The sequence below is a fragment of the Phallusia mammillata genome, chromosome 4, assembly GCF_965637545.1.
Source record: "Phallusia mammillata chromosome 4, kaPhaMamm4.hap1.1, whole genome shotgun sequence".
NCBI classification, from domain to species: Eukaryota; Metazoa; Chordata; class Ascidiacea; order Phlebobranchia; family Ascidiidae; genus Phallusia; species Phallusia mammillata.
In genome coordinates, this window is record NC_137255.1 from 25,470,203 (window position 1) to 25,489,683 (window position 19,481).

The 19,481-nt window shown below is 44.3% G+C and overlaps 1 protein-coding gene across 2 annotated transcripts; it reads right to left on the reverse strand.

Moving 5' to 3' along the window:
- Positions 1-877: 877 nt before the first annotated feature.
- Positions 878-19,159, reverse strand: LOC145222815 (uncharacterized). 2 transcript variants are annotated; one of them, XM_080089025.1, is made up of 14 exons: positions 18,775-19,159; positions 18,550-18,637; positions 17,301-17,363; positions 11,628-11,760; positions 11,002-11,064; positions 10,548-10,686; positions 9,489-9,940; positions 9,129-9,301; positions 8,759-8,921; positions 6,164-6,270; positions 4,583-4,699; positions 3,972-4,413; positions 2,524-2,768; positions 878-2,107 (listed from the first exon to the last, which is right to left on the reverse strand). In XM_080089025.1, the coding sequence occupies exons 1-14, from the start codon at positions 18,975-18,977 to the stop codon at positions 2,024-2,026; spliced, it is 2,472 nt and encodes an 823-aa protein (XP_079945151.1). In that variant the 5' UTR covers positions 18,978-19,159; the 3' UTR covers positions 878-2,023. The 2 variants fall into 2 exon arrangements, with proteins under 2 accessions (XP_079945151.1, XP_079945152.1); XM_080089026.1 differs by lacking the exon at positions 11,002-11,064.
- Between the last annotated feature and the right edge of the window lie 322 nt (positions 19,160-19,481).

A 19,481-nucleotide genomic window follows, 5' to 3' on the forward strand; every position in this document is an offset into this window, starting at 1 on the left:
AAACTGCTATCACGCTGCCCATAGAAATCAAAATTCACGGTTTCATTAAGTGTCTTGGTGCCAACCAAATCACAAAACACGTCGATATGTTAAACTGCAGTTTAGCCTCAATGTCGCGATTTAAGCTTATTCGTATTGGCAAGTCTTGCACAGCGTTTCAATATGCCCGCTCACTTACCACGAATTCAGTAACCACGACGGACAGCCAGCTTAGCAATTTGCCTCGGCGGTGGCGTCCCGGTGGCGCCAAGCGTCCTTTTCGGATCAAACGCTCTGGAGACCTCTATGACGTAACAGTTTAATTGTTATAATCGCGTGGTGATCTAGAACGGTAGTTGAGTCGATGCGCGATTTGGACGCGGGCAATTTTCCGCGAGTGATTTTTCGTTCCAGCGACAGCCGCTCTGTCGAAGTTTTAATTAAGCCCAAGTTTTCGACTTCTTTTTCGCTTTGTTCCTTTCGCGGCGTCATCGATCACGTGATAAATTATTCATCGTCGTTTCGCGCGCTTGGCAGGGAAAATGAAAAAAGTTGACTTTCTTGAATTTTATTGCAACGCGAAACGATGACGTCAAGATGCCTATCCGATGACATCATCTTTGCAAAGCTTAAATTTAACATTCCGTTTCAACTTAATAAAAAAAAACGCTTACTTCTACTTGACATGTAAAATAACACCTTTAATGTTTCCATGAGACTTCAGAAGCCAACTATTCAGCAAAATGGGGTTTTAATCAATGCTTGGCTACCAGTACATATGTTGTAATGTACGTGTGCACATATATATGTAACTGAGGCCCCAAGTGAATGAATGTCTATTGTCAAATGGCAAAGACATTAACTTCCGTTTCTCTGTCCTAGCATCAGCACTCGACCATTCAAGAAGTTGTCTTTATTCACAAACCAGTATATGGAGACGGTTTTGTGTGTTTTTTTTATCGTACAGACGCGGCCGCCACGCTGAGCAATTAAAAAAAGAGCGTACAACAACAGAGAAACGCGTTTAGGAGGGAGTAAGGGTGGAGAAAAGAAAAGCGACACAAAAAATGACGTCTTCGGCGCGGCCGGGCCAAGAACGCAAGTAGGAAAACAAAAAAGCAGATCAAGGTTGGACAACTTACGACGGCAAAGTGGAGGAATTGACTAAATTAAACTATGGATGGCTTGTGGTGCGACCACACTGGCGCACGCGGGTCACCAATAGAGTTAAGTACAAGAAAACTAAACAGGGTTTACGCGGTGAAAACGAAACAACTGATATGTTAGTGAGTTGGTCGGTCTGCGTGAAAATGTGCCGGGCCGATTGGTAACCATGACAACGAAAAGACAAGAGAAAAACTGTTGGCGCGATGAAAAGGTGTTCGGCTGCCGCAGTTGGAAGAAGGAAAAACAGAAACGAAAAAACTTTGTCCGTGAGGCGTCAGTAGTAGCCGCATTGTTTCGCTAGCGAGTGACGGACAGAAAAACAATTGCGAACTGCAGAGGTAGTTGGGAGTTTACATACGTACATATATACAGAAGGGTCGTGTATATATATACGCGTGAGTGTTTTTCGGGCTCCTGTCCAGCGACAAGGTGGGCTATGGCGGTCGCTAGGTGGCGTGGAGCGGGAGTGAGCGACCGTCGGGTCACGTGGTATCATATGGCGGAGAAACATGCAAAAAAATTTACGCGTGGCGGCGACAAAGGGCAGCGGTTACTGAGGTGCCAGGCTGGTGAGATCTCATGCAAACACACACATACACGCGCGCACACACACAAACAAACGCATTCGCGCACGCTACGCGAGAGCTGCACAGCGCCCTCTGGCGAGAGCAACAAACAAGTACGTGAGAAAAAAAGAAATAAACAAGGTATAAAACAACTAAACAAACCAACACAAAACGAATGCGGTGCATTTTTTAGGGGAGAGGGGTGCTGTGTACAAGCCGTTTTCGCCCTTTTCGCTGCAAGGGGACTTCTCAAGGAGACTTCATCATACGGCGTCTGAAGTAAAGCGTGTCGCGGCGTTGCGCTTCGCTGATCACACAGTGACGGTTTCTGGCGATTCGTGAGCTACCTCGGTTTTCCTGTCTTTGGGGAAATTGCTCAGTTCGTCGAGTTGCACCTATTCAGGAGGAAACAAAAAAGCCGTTAGAGCGAACTGACCCTCCCTGCTAAGCCGGTGTGATTATATACCGCCTTCTACAAATTAGATGCGTCACTATATGTAGGTGAAAGGTCAATGGGCTGGTAATACTTAACGGAAGCACTTAAACGCTAGTTTCAGTCAGTACGACTTATGAGGTAAACTGTAAAGGAAGCGTTTGTTGCTAGTAGAACGTTTTTCACGCAGAAATAAACTATGTTGTAAATTTCGCGCAATGATATTTTTGCAGGTTAAATTGTAACTTTATCAATTTTCAATGTTTTACTATTGATTCAATAATTTGCAGCATCTGCTTTTAATAGTAAATTCAAATTCAGTTAAGGCGTTACTAGTCTAATATAACAGCGCTGTAATAGTCCAAAACCAGGTCTTACCTCGAGATTGGAGCGCTCGTCCACAGCGCGGCCGCTATTTGGCGCCCCAGAGCTAATTTCGTTCATTTTTTCCTGGTTGTCCCTGTTGGTGGACTCCACGGCAGCACCGGAACCGCGCTTGTAAGGGCCACAAGCTTCACGACGCATTTGTCGTCTAAGTCGCCTTTGCTGCATTTTCTCCGTAAGCTCCCGCATCTTTTCTCGTGTTGTGAAGTTTTCTTGCTGGAGTTGCATCAGCCGAGAAACTGAAGAAGAAAATGTTATTTTAGATTATTTTAGAAGGATCGGTTTGATGTAAAGCAGAACTACTAATGTATATGACTTGTTTGTCATGAAATATAAACTATTTAACAATTGTCTGTTAAGTGTTAACTAGTTAAAATCTAAAATGTGATTTTAGCTTTTTTTGTAATTGATCTAAAAAACCGTTCACGGCAGAAGTTAATTGACTATTACCGTTTGGTATTTAAATTTTAAAGCGTTAATACCCTTTAAACGTTAGAAAAATTATGAAACAAAATCAGACAGTTTTAAGCAATATAAAAGTGTTAAAACCTAAAACGTGATTTAACCTAAGACACAAAAACACCATCTAGACAAGTTTAACTGACGATCGCAGTTGTGATGTAATGTTTTCATCATTGAAAACTAAAAAAAACAACATAATGAGGCAGTCTTGGGCAGGAGAAATTTATACTTTCCTATTGAAATAGAATTTAAATCTGTGCGTGTATATCAAGCTCTACAAACGAACAAAATTCCGATCTTTGATTGGGACGTTTCGAACCGTCACAGACAAAACAACGTCGGTAAAAAAACAAGAAAAAAAGCGTTTGTGTGCCCTTACATGAGGATAAAACCCTCAAGCACCCAGCCTTTAATCAACAGAGTAGCGTTATCCAGAAACGTGTCAATTTGCTGAGCTCCCAGAGCACATATCTTGCGCTCATGTCTGACACCAGGGTACAAATGCGGGAGACTTCCTCGAAATTTATCACGTAAGTCGTGTAGCGCGTTTTGACGACGTTGGCTAAGTCAGTGAGGCCAAGCCAACTCGCCAGGCCCGTCATTAGACCCATGGCATGAAAAGCAAGGCTTAAGAGCACGGTTTTCATAGGTCAAAACACTGTGCACTGGCGTGATGTATTTATTTGTTGGTTCTAGTGAAAACCTTGCTTATATAAATTGTGTTTTTCAAACAGTAGGCCTCTAGCGGTTCAAAAATGGGCCACAAGCTACGAATCTATTGTCTGTTAGTTGTGTTTCACGTTGATACATGAAGGCATAAACCGGTACCTCTGTTTCAAACAATGCATGTTTTGTGTACCTATATGCACAAACCCTTTAATGCTTTCAGGCCATTGACATTTTGCCCAATTTGTTTCGACATATGTTGACCAAGAATGAGACATACAACAGAAAAATGCGCAAAACCCTAAATAACCTACCATTTATATTTGGGCCATGTTTGTTCGATCGGCGGCTACTGGAGCTAGAAGGCGAGCAGTAACTTAGAGGATTTCGGCTCGAAGCGCATTTCCCTTGCCTGTGTGGGTCATCACGTCGATGTTGGCACTTTCGCGAGCTGCTACGGTGTGAATGTGAAGCTGGTGCGCTAGTGGGTAAACCCAAAGCCTGTTCACCGCCTCGACTAAAGTGCTGGTAAACAGCAGCTGGGTCCACAGCTCCCATGGGTCCGTATGTGGGGTAAGAAGGTGGGAGACCCATGTAGGGGTTATACGCGGCTGGAAAATTCGGCAAACGTGGCTGTTGTTGCTGTTGCCCTTGTTGTGGCTGATGTGGGTATTGGTGGTGGTGATGGTGGTGATGATGGTGATGGTAAGGCTGGTGGCGGGAGCGCTGGTGCTGACTGCGGCTCACACGAGGTTCCTGTTGAAAACACAAGGACTAATTCTTAACCACAGTACCTCTATTGTTTGTCTTAAACAATCCTCAAATGTATTTTCCCAACATTAGCTGCTGCTGTATATTATTTATTCATATACTTGGTTTTGACATAGTTGGGTTTAGGAAAATTGTTTGTTTTTCGGGGGCTTACCCTTTCAGATGATGACGTAGAAGGGGGTGGGGTGGGGGTCGCAGCAGCTGTACCCTGTTGTTTGGCGAAATGATCTCGCAGCAGCTGAGGCAACATACCGATGTTCCCAGTTTGGCCCTGTCAAAGTGTTTACATCGGTTAAACAATATTCATATTAAGGAGAATTTAACTGTGAACTTATATATGTCTGCCGGTATGGAAAATTAGACTTCGCGATTGTTCACATTAACATGCCTGTTATGAAAGGTTATTATTTACCTGGTTTGTAAGGATGTAAATGCGATTAATTAATATCCATCTACAGTAAATTTGGAGGAGAAAGTCACACGTTTTGTTTGATTTATGTGGAGAGACAGACAAATGCCTGTCTATTTGTAGTCATTTAAATATCTTCTTTTCGAAACGTATGGTTAAGTCATCGTTTTATTTTTTTCGAGATTTGGGTGTCATGTGTGTCGTTGAAATTTAACAAGGGGTGGACAATAGACAAAAAGTACAAAGGCCAACCTATAAAGAAGGCAATTTTTTTGTTATAATTAGGTGAGGTGAGTCGTTCTGCTTTTTATGCAACGTCACTGTTACTCCTTGACATGGATAAGATCTTGTTTGCTTCCTGGGTTCGCTGCACTTAACGGGTCAACCATGACTCACACAGTCAACTGGGTCGCAGTTGCCGGTGCCAAGAACCACAAAACCGCCTTAGCGCAACGAACGAGCGTTCCGAGCATACCAACGGATCCGGCGAAGAAAAAAGGGACATCGATAAACAAACCAACGATCGGCGGCTTCTTAGAAGCAGTGCGCCCGTTGACATTCATCAACCGGACCCGAGGTGCGTAAGTTTTACGGCCCGGGTTTGCGGAAACCTGAGGGCCAGGCGATTTAGAACAACAGTGACTAATAAGGCCCAGCGATAAGCGCGGCGCCTGCGTGTTTACGATTATGACGCGTTTCAGTGCACCTTCGAGGCAGTCTCAAATCACGGCCGGTAATTTCGTAAACTGCTTTTTTACTGTACACTGACATACCGCTACAATTCATGCACTGTTACCCATTTAACATTCCCCAAGGCAACGGTGCTAAACCTGGGTTCTGAGTAAGTCTTACAAATCATGCCATCTTAAAGACTGTGGCTGAATAATGCGACGTTAAAAATTTCGGCAAAACTGTTGTTTTCAATTTTTTCTCTAGTTTTGCCTTGGGCGAATTTCAAAGATAAAAATTTGCCCACGTTTTTTAAACAAACTGTTACCGCAAAATTGCTGCAAAAACAATGGCTATATACAAAGATTGGAGAGGCTATAAACGGGTTTAACTGATGTGGCCCCTCATATCACTGATGATGGTATGATCCGAAACGTTTAAATAATAAAGCATTTTACGTCTATTTAGGCCGTTATATTCATCATAAAATGCTAATCAAGTTCTTTGTTTATGCCCCGGTTAACGGCTTGTCCGTAACCTAACCTCCAAATATAATTTTCCTTGGTTAAAAATCTTTCTTCAAAAGCATACAGGTTTGGCATTTACAGACGTTAAGAACATGTTTTCAATTGGCAAGAAACAAAATTATTATTTTACCTGGTATTGATTAGTGGCACTTAGAAGGTCAGTAAGGATCTGCAGGATGGTCTGGGGGTCTCGCTTTGGCCTTCCTTCCTTGTCTTGTATGTTCGGGTGCAAGGATCCTGTTAAAATGTTCGAAACTGGTTAGTAATAGCCTTCCTGAGTGAACAACCAACACGGAAATGAAAAATACAAACCCATTTGCAAGTTTTTTAGAATTTAACGATTGTATTTTTGAGGAAATACAATAGGAAATAGAAATAATAAAATTTAGCCATACAGTATATTGATGTTACACATTTTGCTGTAAACAGGAAAATTACCAAAAAATCAAAACATGTAATTTAAGCAGTCGATAACGTTTTTTATCATTTTTCGAATCAGGAAGAGTGGAACAGTCAAACGATTGAGCTGTAACAAATGCAGAAATTGTGCCAAGCAGCAAAAAAGTAAAATCTTGTTTGCCCTGGTAAAGGCAACTTGCATAGTTCATCGCAAATTCGATATTCAAAATACATTTACCAAAAGGGCTACCCAAAGTTTAAATTAGTTTTACGGCCTGTCGTGTTCTTTTCAACGTGGGCTACACAAATTTTCGAAGGTTATTTTTCAGTGAATCACGAGTTCTGACACGGTGACCGTACTCCTTGTTAGCTAATCTTGATCTGATCTTATTTCGGGACAGCGCTTCTTACGAATCAGCGAGGGCTAATTCGGGGTCTGGCCCCACTGTATTGACGTCACACAATGACGATTGTTACGTAACAGAGTGTCGGCGTCGATCGAAAGGTTACCTGCGCATGCCAAGTCGCACCGGCCTGTCAGTTATAAATATCGACCCGACGCTATTTGTAGCATGTGCACAGACCGACGCGAACCGATGTTTTCACGGGAATTACTGAAGGAAGTTAAGAATGGTCTTAAAGGCGATTTGGCTTAGAACGCGATGCCCTTTAAAACAGTACGGGACAAAGTCGTGGCCCGAGAGGTGAAAAATTAAACACATGCCCCGGAAATAAAATTATTTTGTTCGGGCCAACTTACTGTGACCTTATCTTGTGTCAATATTGGTTTTGTCATTTTTCAAAGTGTCACAGAACTGGAAAAAGGAAATGTTTTACTGGTCAAGATTTTGCGCGAATAAACTGTGGGTAAAAATGTTCTAGCGGAATTTTTGGACACCTTTTTATCATATGTGCAAAGTTGAACCAAAGTTTATTGACAATAATGTGGAATAAAAACTGTGTTAAACAGAAATACTTCATTTCAGATAGAAATACTTTGTTTTATTACCTTTTTTCTGTTATGTTTTATGTTGTGTCCAGTTAGGCGAAACATATATATTTCATGTAAACTCATTGACTGATTCTGTTACAAAATATTTTCCTATTACTTTCTCAATTAGACAGAAATATGTACAAAAAAAAGGAAGTACAAAAACGGTACAAAAGTGTCATCTTTTAAGAAAAATCGTAATTACTAACATTTGTTGCAACCAACTGATAAAAGATTCTGATCACAGTAGAAAACAGAATACTGTGAGCGTTCGTAACCTATCAGGTTGGGACGGAGGCCTGCGGGGGCTCAGGTATTTCAGGAATTCGCCGATAGCGTTTACCGCCTATCCTGTGGCCGACGAGGCGCAACTGTTGGAAAGAACGGGTACAAAGGAATTTGTACGAAAGAAAGCCGGGCACGGGGCAACAAGCAGGGCCGGCCTTCAATGAAAATCGGTTTCCCGAGCGGCAAGGCACTTAAGGAAGCAATTGGGTGATTTTGAAACGGCAAACGGCAGTTCAGTTCTAGAAGGTCAACGGCTACTGGTGTGTTGAGAACAAGCAAAGGGTTGGTGTATGTTGTGCTCGGTTAAGGTGGGCAGCGTTGTAGGGCGCGAAATTCACATGGGACTTTTGTACAGATGTTTTACGCTTTAGTTTTAAGGGGCTAAACACAGCCTAAACATTTTGTCCGTTTTGGTGTATTTTGAAACACAATTCAATCGATTAAGAGCTATGGAACTGCTAGTAACATCAAACGTAAAACATGCCCAAACCAAAGCCTTATAGTTTGTTACATTAATTTTCCACATAGCAAGGGGTATTTTATATACATTCGTACCTAACACTTCTAATTCTTACACATACACATCTGCGCCAATATACTCTTCAAGCAAAAGTAGTTTACAAACACAGCATTGACTAACACATCGGCCCGCGGGGGAAGTAACGAAACAAACTGAGTAATGGTTTGCAGGGACGTAAACAATGCGATTGTAAACAGTCAGTAGGGTGGTGAAGCCGACCGGCGCCAGAACAGATTGTTATTTTGCTCGCGGGCGGAAATAGAAGGGGTCGAAGCAGAACCCGGTAGCTTCTATAACCGCTGAAACAAAACTTCGCCAGAAGTGGCCCCTTTATATTACCGGTCTACGGCATTTGGAACAACCAGCCCAGCGCCAATATAAACCAGTGACTAGTCGTGTAAGAAAACAATACATGGGCGGATGTTTTATAACCTGGCTGAATTGGGTCTTATACCAGTCTGACTGGGAGCACATGTGTGTTGTAAGCATTTTACTCCGGTTACGACCGGTGTGTTATACAAGCATACCTGAAAAAGTTCCAGAGAAAATTCCAGGCCCGTGAGTTGTAAAGCTGTCGATGCAAGCTCCCGTGGCCGGCGGGGTCGCTTGTCGGGCGGCTGAAGAGGTCGACGCAGCCGACGACGCCGATGGTGTGGAAGAGGAAGGTCGTGAACGCTCCCGTGTCGAACTCTGCCGATGAAACGACAAAAAGAGCATGTTACGTCACTGCACGGGCTATGACGCCATCAATCATCGCGTCACGCCGCGTCGGGCTTCCTCGTCGCTGACAGCAAAAACATTCGCTGACCGAGCGCCGAAATTTCCCCGGTCGGACGCGTCGTGACGCAATAATGGATGTGACGTAACAGTGGTGCCTGCTTCCCCCAAAACATTTACCTTCCCGCTGCGTCGGCTCGAACCACTGCCCGAGTCGGACGACGAATGGTGCTTGGCTGCGTGAACAATTGACGATATCTCGGAAGCCAGTTCGGGGCTGCTGTACGCCACACACTGCTGGTGGGAACCACATAGACGTCGAAGTCTCTGCATCTGACGCACGACCCGCGTTCCTGTGAATGTCGACAACGATAAGACAGGGTCTACACGCGTCTGTGCTATTTTCGGCGCCGTGCAGCGTTACCATACATCGATCTGTTATTACACTGCGGCATAATAGACGCGTTTTCTCCTAAGCCCAAGCATGGGTAGGAAGCAGACGGGTGCAAAAACACAAAGGCAAGAATCAACGCGGTTTACCTGACATAGGCGAGCCGTGGTGTGAGAGGGAACCGACTCCCGATGTTATCTTGCCACTTGTGGTCGAGATTCGACGGTGGGTGGCGAGACTCTGCTGGGCTTGTGTTGTTTTACTGATAGCGGGCGTAGCAAGGCGGGCATCGCTGCTTGTGCTGGGTTCGCTAGATTTAGATGCCTTCGGTTTCTGTGTGTCCTCCGTGCCTGAAGACGCTGGCAATCGGGCCGCATCACAGGCGCTGACTAACTTATCCAGATGGCTTGCCTTTTCCCGGGTAACTGAACGCGGCAGTGAAGACGGCGAAGGCTGTAGGGTCGTGGGACTAGTGGCAGTGGACTTGTACAGCAAGCCGGCGGTTGGTCCACCGATGGAGGCGACAGAAGGCTGCGGACAGTCGGGCGATGTTGGCGATATATACTCCGATGCAGCTGGGGTCGTTTGCGGTCTAAAAGAGCTGAAAACACAATAACGAAGAGTTGGTATTTATCATAACCAAACGATAAAGACCCTGTGTGGTTTGATGGGAAAGTGAACACCGAGATATAGGATGCCGCATATTATAAATGTGTTTGCTGTATGAATGAATGGCATTTCGAATCGGTCGTGTACATCTACTACTTCCGTATTCAAACGGTGTGACCGATACAATACCACGTGTCAGAGTGTAATGGTCAAACTGTTTTGCATGCACGCGTTTTACACCGTTTCATCAAAATGTGATGTTTTTTACAAGGAATAAAAAACGCACAACAAAAAAACAACAACCTGCAGTGTTCATAAAAATACATGCACTACCAATTGTGTGTTGTTACATAATACAAAAGCATCAACCAATTTTTTTAACATTTAAAACTAGAAAATCTTGCGTAAATGCCGTAAAAAGTATTCCCCAAACAAAAAAGACCCCCTCCCCCCTCCCCCCTCCTCCCCAACAAAAAAGCAAACACAATGAAAGTGCACCTTTCACAACTATAGAAAAACGCACAATAAAATATAAAAAATGTTAAGAAAAATAAATCAAAAGACAAAAAAAAATGAGAAAAGTGCTTCATTTCCAGTACCTGGTGGGGGCTGCATTGACACCGACTCCGCCAGTTGGAGTGGCAGCGCAATGAGGCGGAAATGCTGTGGACAGTGGGTTGCAGATGGTGTTGGGTCGATGATGGTGATGGGTTCGTTGTGGTCGATGACTTGTCGTAGCTGCGATCAAATCATATAACCATTCATCACATATATAATATCATTGAACAATACACGAACTCGCAATACGGCTGCTGCGTTCTGAATTAGTAAAGTTCAAAAGACTGGTGCAAAACTAAAGTAAAAAGTTGGCCTAGGTTTTCTGTGTCGGGTGTGTTTAATTTTGAAGAAAACGAATTGATTTGGTCCTGACTTTAAACACGGCCACATGTACGCCGTAATTTCACTTTGTTAAACCTAACGTTAGGGCTTAATTTCTACTTTAATAAAAAGCATAGCGTTATGGCTTGTACTTTTTGGTTCATGCCTACTTACAATCTTGTGCAAAATGTGTGTTAGCGTTGCACTGTTTCGTGTTATCACTGCTGCCGAGTCTACCTGTGTGAATTCGTCCGTGAGAAAAACAAATATACTACGGAACTCGACAGTAGGCGTTGGGCCAGATCAAACGCTGAAATAAGGACGAAAACTGATGTGTATTTTGCATTAAATACTTCGCTCGGTTTGTGTGGGCAAAGCCGAGGCTTGGGTAAGCATAAAACCGGAAATATGTGCTTATCTAAAAGACCACGGAAACCTATCATAGCTGAACGCAATTAAACAATCTGCAAAAATACGTTTAAAATGGCTTAGATTTGATAAACATTAAGGACAATTTTTCTGAAGCGAGGAATTTCAAAAATTGAAGGGTAGAATTTATTTTTATTTTTACATGTGATTTGTAAATAGATACTTAAGCTCTAGGAATATGATGTGTGAATTTGTTAAAAGGCCCAATTTGGAATAATCTTTATATGGTTGAGCATCTACTGTGCAGTTTACTAAAGAGAAATAAAACATATTTTGAATTGTTAAGTGAGGAATTCGTCAAAAAAAAGGCTGGGAACCACTGACTTATCCAAAAATATCCAATCCGACAAAAACAACAACAATCGCCTTACCTGATGAGGGGCATGGGACAGTTGTGGGGGTCTGAGGGGCTGATTGTTCTAATTGCAGTTGCACAAACATCATATGATCTCCAACGCGTAGTGCCAGGGTGAGCGGTGACCGTCCTGATAGGAAATCATCAATCTGTGTATGCAAAACAAACGAACAAATGTTAACTTGCAGCACGACTTGGGCAAGACAGTCAGTGACAAATTGAACGCCTGTACACGGACTGGCAGTGACTTTTGCTTGCAAATGGTCTGACTTTGCAGCAAAATTATTTTTAAAGAAAACAGTTTCAAGCACAGGGACGCAGTATTAACATATGATGTGTTCGTCTCACTAAGAAGATTTATACAAGGCTTGCTTATTCGTTGATAACTTTAACCTTGTTCTGTATATTGTTTATGAATGAAACATACAACAAAAACTCGATCTTAACTAGTTATATATTTAGTTAAGAAAGATTCTTGCAATATTCAACGCATATCCACAAAAATTGTGCAACAAGAATGGGCTTGAATTGCGCCTTGCATAACGACATATTGGCAACAGCTTAGTGTGTATAAAAGGGTGACCTCTTTTGTATCGCGCAACCAAATAGCATCTGCCAGTTTGGGGCTTGATACCAGGTGCCTAACCGATGCTTATACAACACTTGTAATTGTCAAGCGGATGGGGCCGAATCGATTGCAATTGCTTTAGATCGATGGTCGAATACAAACGACCGCGGGACATTCGCTGCTTTGGTCGATGCGATTCTGCAATTCGGCTTTGCAGGAGGCAGTCAGCGCTATCTAACAAAAGGACTAGCATTCACATGCCACAGGATAATGATAAGCCTGCCCATGGAACAATTCACAAAAAGGAAACTAGACGTAATGACCCTCTTTAGCCAATGGATTGAATAGTGACATAAAAAGGCCTTTCAAATACGACAGCCTTTCGGTCCATCATGCAAGCGAACAAACGCGACCGCTGCCCACCATTCTCCGACAGGGCCCTTCCTTTTCAGGGAACCCACTCCCATAGCAATTGTGCAATCGATTTCTTTTGGTCGGCGTCGCTGGCTCGAGCGCTTTATTTACCCGGGCCGTGCCCACGTGGGAGCGTTGGTATCGCGTCCCCCCGCGGGCCTCGTTAAACAGAGCAGATGCCGGGGCACCAACAATCGATTCGTGTGCTGGCAATCGCGTGGGACGCCGGTATCACAATTAGAAACAGGAATTGACGACGAGGCCGCGCGTTTATAGATTGAGCTATTGTGCAGCGGATCCGAAGCCTTGCGGAACAGCATAAGCTGCACCTTGCCCCCACCCCCCAACCCCGTTAGAGATTCGAGCCCAAAGCGTGGGCTGAGCAAGCAAAGCGCTTGGGTGCATTTTATGGCGGTTTAAACACACATGCACCCACGCGTGTTGCCTTTGGAGCAACGTCAAGAGCAAGACGGAATGTATGTGGGTATGGGAACTGGCATTGATATCAGATGAAAGATTTGATCCCACGCGTGTTTTTGTTTACAATCGCTTGAACGCATCAAAGCCGAGATCGATGCAGAATTAGTAGGTCGGCCATGCGAAAATTTTCTACAGATTTTTGGCTCTCCAAACTCCGAGACGCTCAAAACAAAGAGACTGTCTGTGAACGCGAAAAGAAACAAAGTCGGGACGTCGTGAGAAAAGATCGGATTTGATGGGAAAAACTCGCTATGGCATTTCAGGCGCGTTCGTCAACGGCTCGGTGGGGTCAACAATGGACGACTAGCGGTGCTGCGTACACGGGCCTATCGGTTTCCACAAAACTTCCTGTAACAGCACGTTGCAGTTGGGCCAGGCCAGGGGGTTGGAAATGAGCAATTTCTCATTGGCCACAATTGCTGCGCTATGTGGAGGGCACAAGGAAAGTGGGTTGAGAGTTTATAATCGCACGCTGGCAAGCCTCTCCGAGCGGCCTCTCGCCGCGCTGGTAAGTGCCGCGCACCCATAATCGCGCTGCGAAAGAAAAACAGGCATACCGATCGCGCGGGATAATAAAGAAACAAAAAGAGTGAGGAGCGGTGACGTAAGAGAGGACGCCTCACTGACGAGTGCCGTAAAGCTTGGCTTCCCCACGCCAAGCAGACCTTGCTGAAATGACCCCTGGGTTGGGCGGGAGTTAACGGACACATAAAGCGAATCGGCGTACAGGCCACAGCGTTCCCATAAACGCCACAGCACAAAAGAAACAAACGAGCTTGGCGGCGTTGGGAAGCAGCTCGGGCGATGACAACGCAAACCCTGTTGCTATCTGCATGCCAACGCACATTCAGTGACACACGCTCAATTCACAAATGTCCCGGTTCTGAAAGCAAAGGTACACATTACAGATGTCACTCTTTTGGTCTGTAGGTCATAAATTCGTTTGACCTCGCAAGGCGAGTTTTGGACACAAGCTTGGTCTAGTTAAATAGTTAAAGAAGTGAAGGACATTAAATATGCCATAATGAACAAAATAACTGTCTTTTAATGATCATAGTCATACATTATTGCACAACGCGGTTTTGTTCCATTACCCACTATTGTTTCAAAGGACTTTCGTAACACGGTGGAACGTCGTTCAAATGGCGTTTTAGGCTTTCAATTGTAACAATGACTATTGTCCAGAAGCCAGCGACGATTGCTCGATAGTTGAAAGCAAAGTGCCTTGCCGTGATTCATCGCGTTGCGGGACCATTTCCCAAGGCAAACTGCGCATTAGAGGCGAGTGCAATGACCCCAGGCCGTATTGAATCAGCAATGAGGCACGCAAACAGCCGCACATTTACCTACACAGCACTTCTGTATGGCGCGTTGGTCGCCATTTACCGCGGCGAAAGCGAACGGCGCCCAACGAATTGATAAGAACGGAAACGAAGCAACCGCTTTCCTATCATTTACAGCGCTCCACACACCTGAATGACAATACTAGGCCCTCGAGAGTAGCTATGCGTGCGACAATTCCGATTCATGATCACTGGTTCTGTATACCCAAGCTGGAAGATGTCGGGGTCTAGGTCTTTCATGGCGCCTTGTGGGAACCCAACCGTCCCGTGAGAGAGAGCGGCTCGAAAGGAAAATTCGATATTCGTTGCCGCACCACTGGAACGGAAAGCTCAATAAGGCGTGCGGGATTGCGGACGGGAAAAGAACAAAAGCTGTCGACGACCGACTGTAAATCTTGCCAACGTTAAGAGGCATGGGAGCAGGCGTTGGAAAGACTCATACAGATGTGTATAGCCTTTTTAATCGATTGACAACTGAAGAACTAAAAACCGCGAGTGTTGCCAGTGCGTGAGAATCCGTCTTGACGTAAAATCCACAAGTTTGGTGACCTCTGCGTGTTACGATCGAAGTCTTGTTGTACAGCGGCGTACAAAAATCGCGCTTTTCCCAGAAGGGTCATTAAGTTGGTGCTGTGGCGTTCCGCGGCTTCAGCACCCTGTAACGGTTGTTGAAAATCGGCGAGCGCAGAACAAAGCCCGCGAATGACGTGCAACCCGATCCCGGGCAGCACTGACTAAAGCCGCAAACATGCAGCAGCGCTTTTCAGCTTTAACTGTTGCTGGGCAAAGCCCTCAAAGGGGCACCCGGGCAACAGCCAACTCCCACAGGCTGGAGATTTGCCGTGGCGATATATTCGCGTTCAGAAGAGAGAAAGAGAGAGAATGGTGGAGCGGTATCGGCCTTTCGTAGAGTTTTTTGTCGCCCCGGGGCAGAACTAAAGTCGCGCAATGCTGTCGAAGACTTGGTTCGTGGCCCTACGTTGAAAACTAGCAGTAAAACTCCATTTGCCTGCACCAGTAGTTTTTACATGATGATGGAAAGCCGGAAAAACGTGGCGTTAACGTAAACACTAATTTGGTGGAAAATGTAGTCTGCCTCTTCTGTTTAAAATACACAGAGGTCATTCGGCGCTTGGTGAAAAATTGCAATCGTCCAAACCGCGCCGTTCTTCCTATCATATTTCCCAGTTTCGGCCCAGTAATCGTCTCCAAGGGGCAACCGAGCGTAGATTCGATTGCCCTAAAGCACAGTCGAGTTGCCGCTTGGGAGATAAGCCCGCGATTCGCCTTTACGCCGAGTGGAGAGAGAAGACAGGCTTCGGTTTCCGGCAAATCGGTCTAGAGCACGAATCAGCCAGCGCCGCAAATTTGGGCCAAAATTCGAGAGTCCTGAATTCGTTGCCCTAACGGTGCAGCGTAAGAGCCGCTCTGCTGCCTAATTAATAATGCAAGGCAGCAGCCGTCGGTAATGATTAGCGATTTTAACACGAACTAGAGTACGCGTCACCGCCCTATTCCCACATGAAATTGGACACGTAACAAGCAGGTCAACTATGGACCAAACCTAAGCGGTTGAAATGCCACCCCAGCTTAAGTCGTGTGCAAAAAGCGGTTTACGTCGCCACTAACGCTATTACTTTTGACACCTCAGTGGCTGTAGGTCGCAATATAAGTCTAATCCGAAGGTCATACATCGCACAAGCCGGTACAGAGGGCTGTTTCACGACTTGACGTGTGTAGGAACAACACGCAGCGCACAAGGTACACGAACCATCCATCACTAGCTGCTAAAAATTTCGAAGACCAAAAAGATTGAAGCACAACTACTGCACGACTTTGGAAGGTCGATATGTATGAGATGCCCCAGGCAATCGACATGCCAGGAATCATCAATAGATCGTTACTGGGCTCCAAGTCAGTACAAAGGGTGCCGGTGTTTTGATTTGGAAGTTTCCTGTGTACCCTGGGACGATTTCCCAAAGACGATTATATCAAAGCTCGACGCGTTGCCAGTGAAACAACACGAAACGCCCAGTAAATTAGAAAGAACGGCCGTGCCCATTACGACGTCCTGCCCTGCAGTAAAGCGACGGCTTCTGGGTAGTGACAGAGACAAGAGGACGTTTCCACGCTTGTCTCGTCTCGAGTTGTCAGGCAGACTGGCTAATGAACATTACACAGCACGGCATACCAGTGGAAGTATGTTTCGAAATGATCCCTAACACTTCTCAAGTCATTGATGGTTAACGATGAAAATGCCCCAACCCTACATGAGAAGGATATTGCAAAGCGGATCGTGTCGGCTTGATGCCGAACGTGTCACGCAGCGACCAAGGCATCCCTTTAATCACAGACCGTATCAGTATTGGAGCCAGTCAAACAAGGCCGGCCGCTGAATAATTCAACCTGATTTGACATCAGTCGATGGAATTCATTCTGTGGGTATACGAACACACAACCGGATGTTTGTTGAAGGTTGGACGCTGTTCCAAACCAACAAGACGTTGTACACGACATGGCCTATCTAGTTCATTTTTGATTCCACTGCTTTGCTTCGCCATATACGTCCGTACTGATAGTTACAGATCGGCACCCCACCCAACTGGAAGCAAATCGCGAAGCGAGACGTGAAATCGCAAGGAGATTGGCAATGAAACGCACTGACGCTTACTAACAGCCCAACATATGCTCTCACGCTCTAGTTACGGTTCCCAGACAGACTGTTCTGTGTTATACTCTGCAGTTATGGGACCACGCCTCTAGTCGCACGAGCCTACGGCCTTACTGGCAATTTCTACCGTATCTCAGTCAACAGGTATTATTGCGTGCCAACGGTATAGAATACAGATGTACTTTGAAACTTTACACCAAGAAAAACCAGTACCTGAATATCCGAAAGGCTTTCAATGGCTTGAATGATCGACTGTTGTGTTCCCTGGACGGTCGACTGTAATTAAGAAGGGCGAGTTATTACACAGGCGTAATGTACACTCTAAATAAAACAGGGCTTACTGCTGTAAAAAACACAGCATAGTGTTGTAAAATATTGGGAATTTCATCCAAATAAGTTTGTGATTCAAGGAAAAACAAATGTTCATTTGACACTTTTCCGGTTATGATTAAACGGAAAAGATTGGGATCTCGGACAGGCATTTCGTATTTAAAGGCTTTTCTACTTACAACCTATTCAATTTAGTTGTACATAGTAAAATGAAACAGCGACTATCGGTTTTCATTAGAAAATTGTAGGGTCCTATGAATTCGCCAACGAACGACATAATACCAATGTAGGTTTTAATTTCGACGATGCCGCGTGGCAAAGCGTTCGGACGACGTATTATCGCTGTCGAAATGGGGCCGCACCACTAATTGCGGCTTCCTAAAACACTGCAGGCTGTTTGTAGTACACGTTTTCAACGGGAAATCGCTTACCCAGAAACAAGGCGCACTAAACTCGCGCACGGTTAGAGGCTAGCATTTATGCAATTATACGACAAAGTCCCCAAATCGCCACCTCCTATTGAAAGACGCACCAGTTGCCGATTTCACCTGCATTGTGAATAAATCCGCTTTGTTTCAAAAAACAATGCGCCCATAATGAATTATAGTCAGTGTCCTCTGTGCCAATGAGAACCCTGCGTCAGCGGGTCATGCGCGTGACGCGTCGCGACGGGATAGATTTTTAACGTCCGGGTTGTGACCATTCATAAACTAGCGCTAGCATGGGACCAAGTTAGTCACGCATACCGCTCAGCCTTTATTAAGTTAAGCCACGATTGTGCATTACTGGTGACGCCATCACACGAAGGGATTTGCATTACAGCACAAGGCGAGACATGAAGAAATTTGATTGGCACCCAAAATTTCTTTGTCTTCCTAACAGAAAACAGACTAACCTTACCCAACCTAACCCTTACATACGGCTTTTGTTGCCACTAATCACCATTACACTTTTGTCAAAAGGCTAATACCAAATTTGAGGTTGGGTGTTTTGTTTTTGTTACCCAATATTTTGTGCGAAATAAACTTACTACTATGGGTGAAGAATAAATACATCGAAACCATAAGGCATAAACCTATTTATGGCTTTTGGCTTTTGATTTGGTCTGCTTACTGAATTAAGTTTAACTTACAGAAAATCCACTTTCAATAGCTGGCAAAAGGGTCACCCTGTTTCCACTTTGTATGTTGTGCTCAGCTACTGTTCCAGACACAAGCACCCTGTCAAAAATAGCAACTGTTTTACCAAGTGAACATGTTCAGTTGTTCACCACACATACAAATGTATATAAATGAGTAAAACAGAACCTTAGTAACTAGTTATAATTTGTTGTTAATATACAGCACATTTTACCCACTTTTCTTTGAACAAAACTTTGAGTCTATCTCTTGGTGTTTGCAGATGTCTTGAAATTTTCTTTAACAAGTCATCAATGCTATCACTTTGTCCAATTTCAACTTCGAATTGTCCGCCAGTAGCAGGACAAACAACAACTTGTATAGATTCATCTGAACAACTGCTACTGTCAGATTGGCTACTGTCTTCTTTTACATCCATCATTTTTAGGGCTTTTGCTTCACAAAGTACCAAATGCTTGACAGATTTCGATCCAATTTCTGTTGCAGTTTTGTGCCCAAAAAATTACCAGGCAGTTTTGTAAGCCTACTCAAACAGTTTTCTACTTTTTAGGCTTACAACTGAATATATTTTTCCTAAAAAATACCTGAAACATTATTTTGTATAGTCAGTTAAACAAAATATGTAACCTGGTAACAGAAAACAGACCAACAGTACTAACCAAAAATGGTTTGTATTTGTATTAAGAATCAAGATACCATACCACAAAACTTTTTACAATCTTACTCATTTGGTACCCTTAATCTTAATGTAGGGGTACTTGGTAATGGTAACCTAAATGCACACACCTACAACACATCTCACTCTATGTAACCTCGTTTAATGGCTCTACTAAAACACTTTACATGTTACCTTACTGACTAAACCAATACGTAAAGCAGCACTCTCCCTACTTCGTACAACTGTGCAAGCATTTAACGAAGTGAC

Coding starts and splice junctions, on each gene's coding strand:
- LOC145222815 (XM_080089025.1), bottom strand. CDS start 18,977: ATGATGGATGTAAAAGAAGACAGTAGCCAATCTGACAGTAGCAGTTGT. Junction 11,065..11,627: donor TGTCCCATGCCCCTCATCAG/GTAAGGCGATTG, acceptor GAATTCACACAG/GTAGACTCGGCAGCAGTGAT. Junction 8,922..9,128: donor CGAGCCGACGCAGCGGGAAG/GTAAATGTTTTG, acceptor TTTCATCGGCAG/AGTTCGACACGGGAGCGTTC.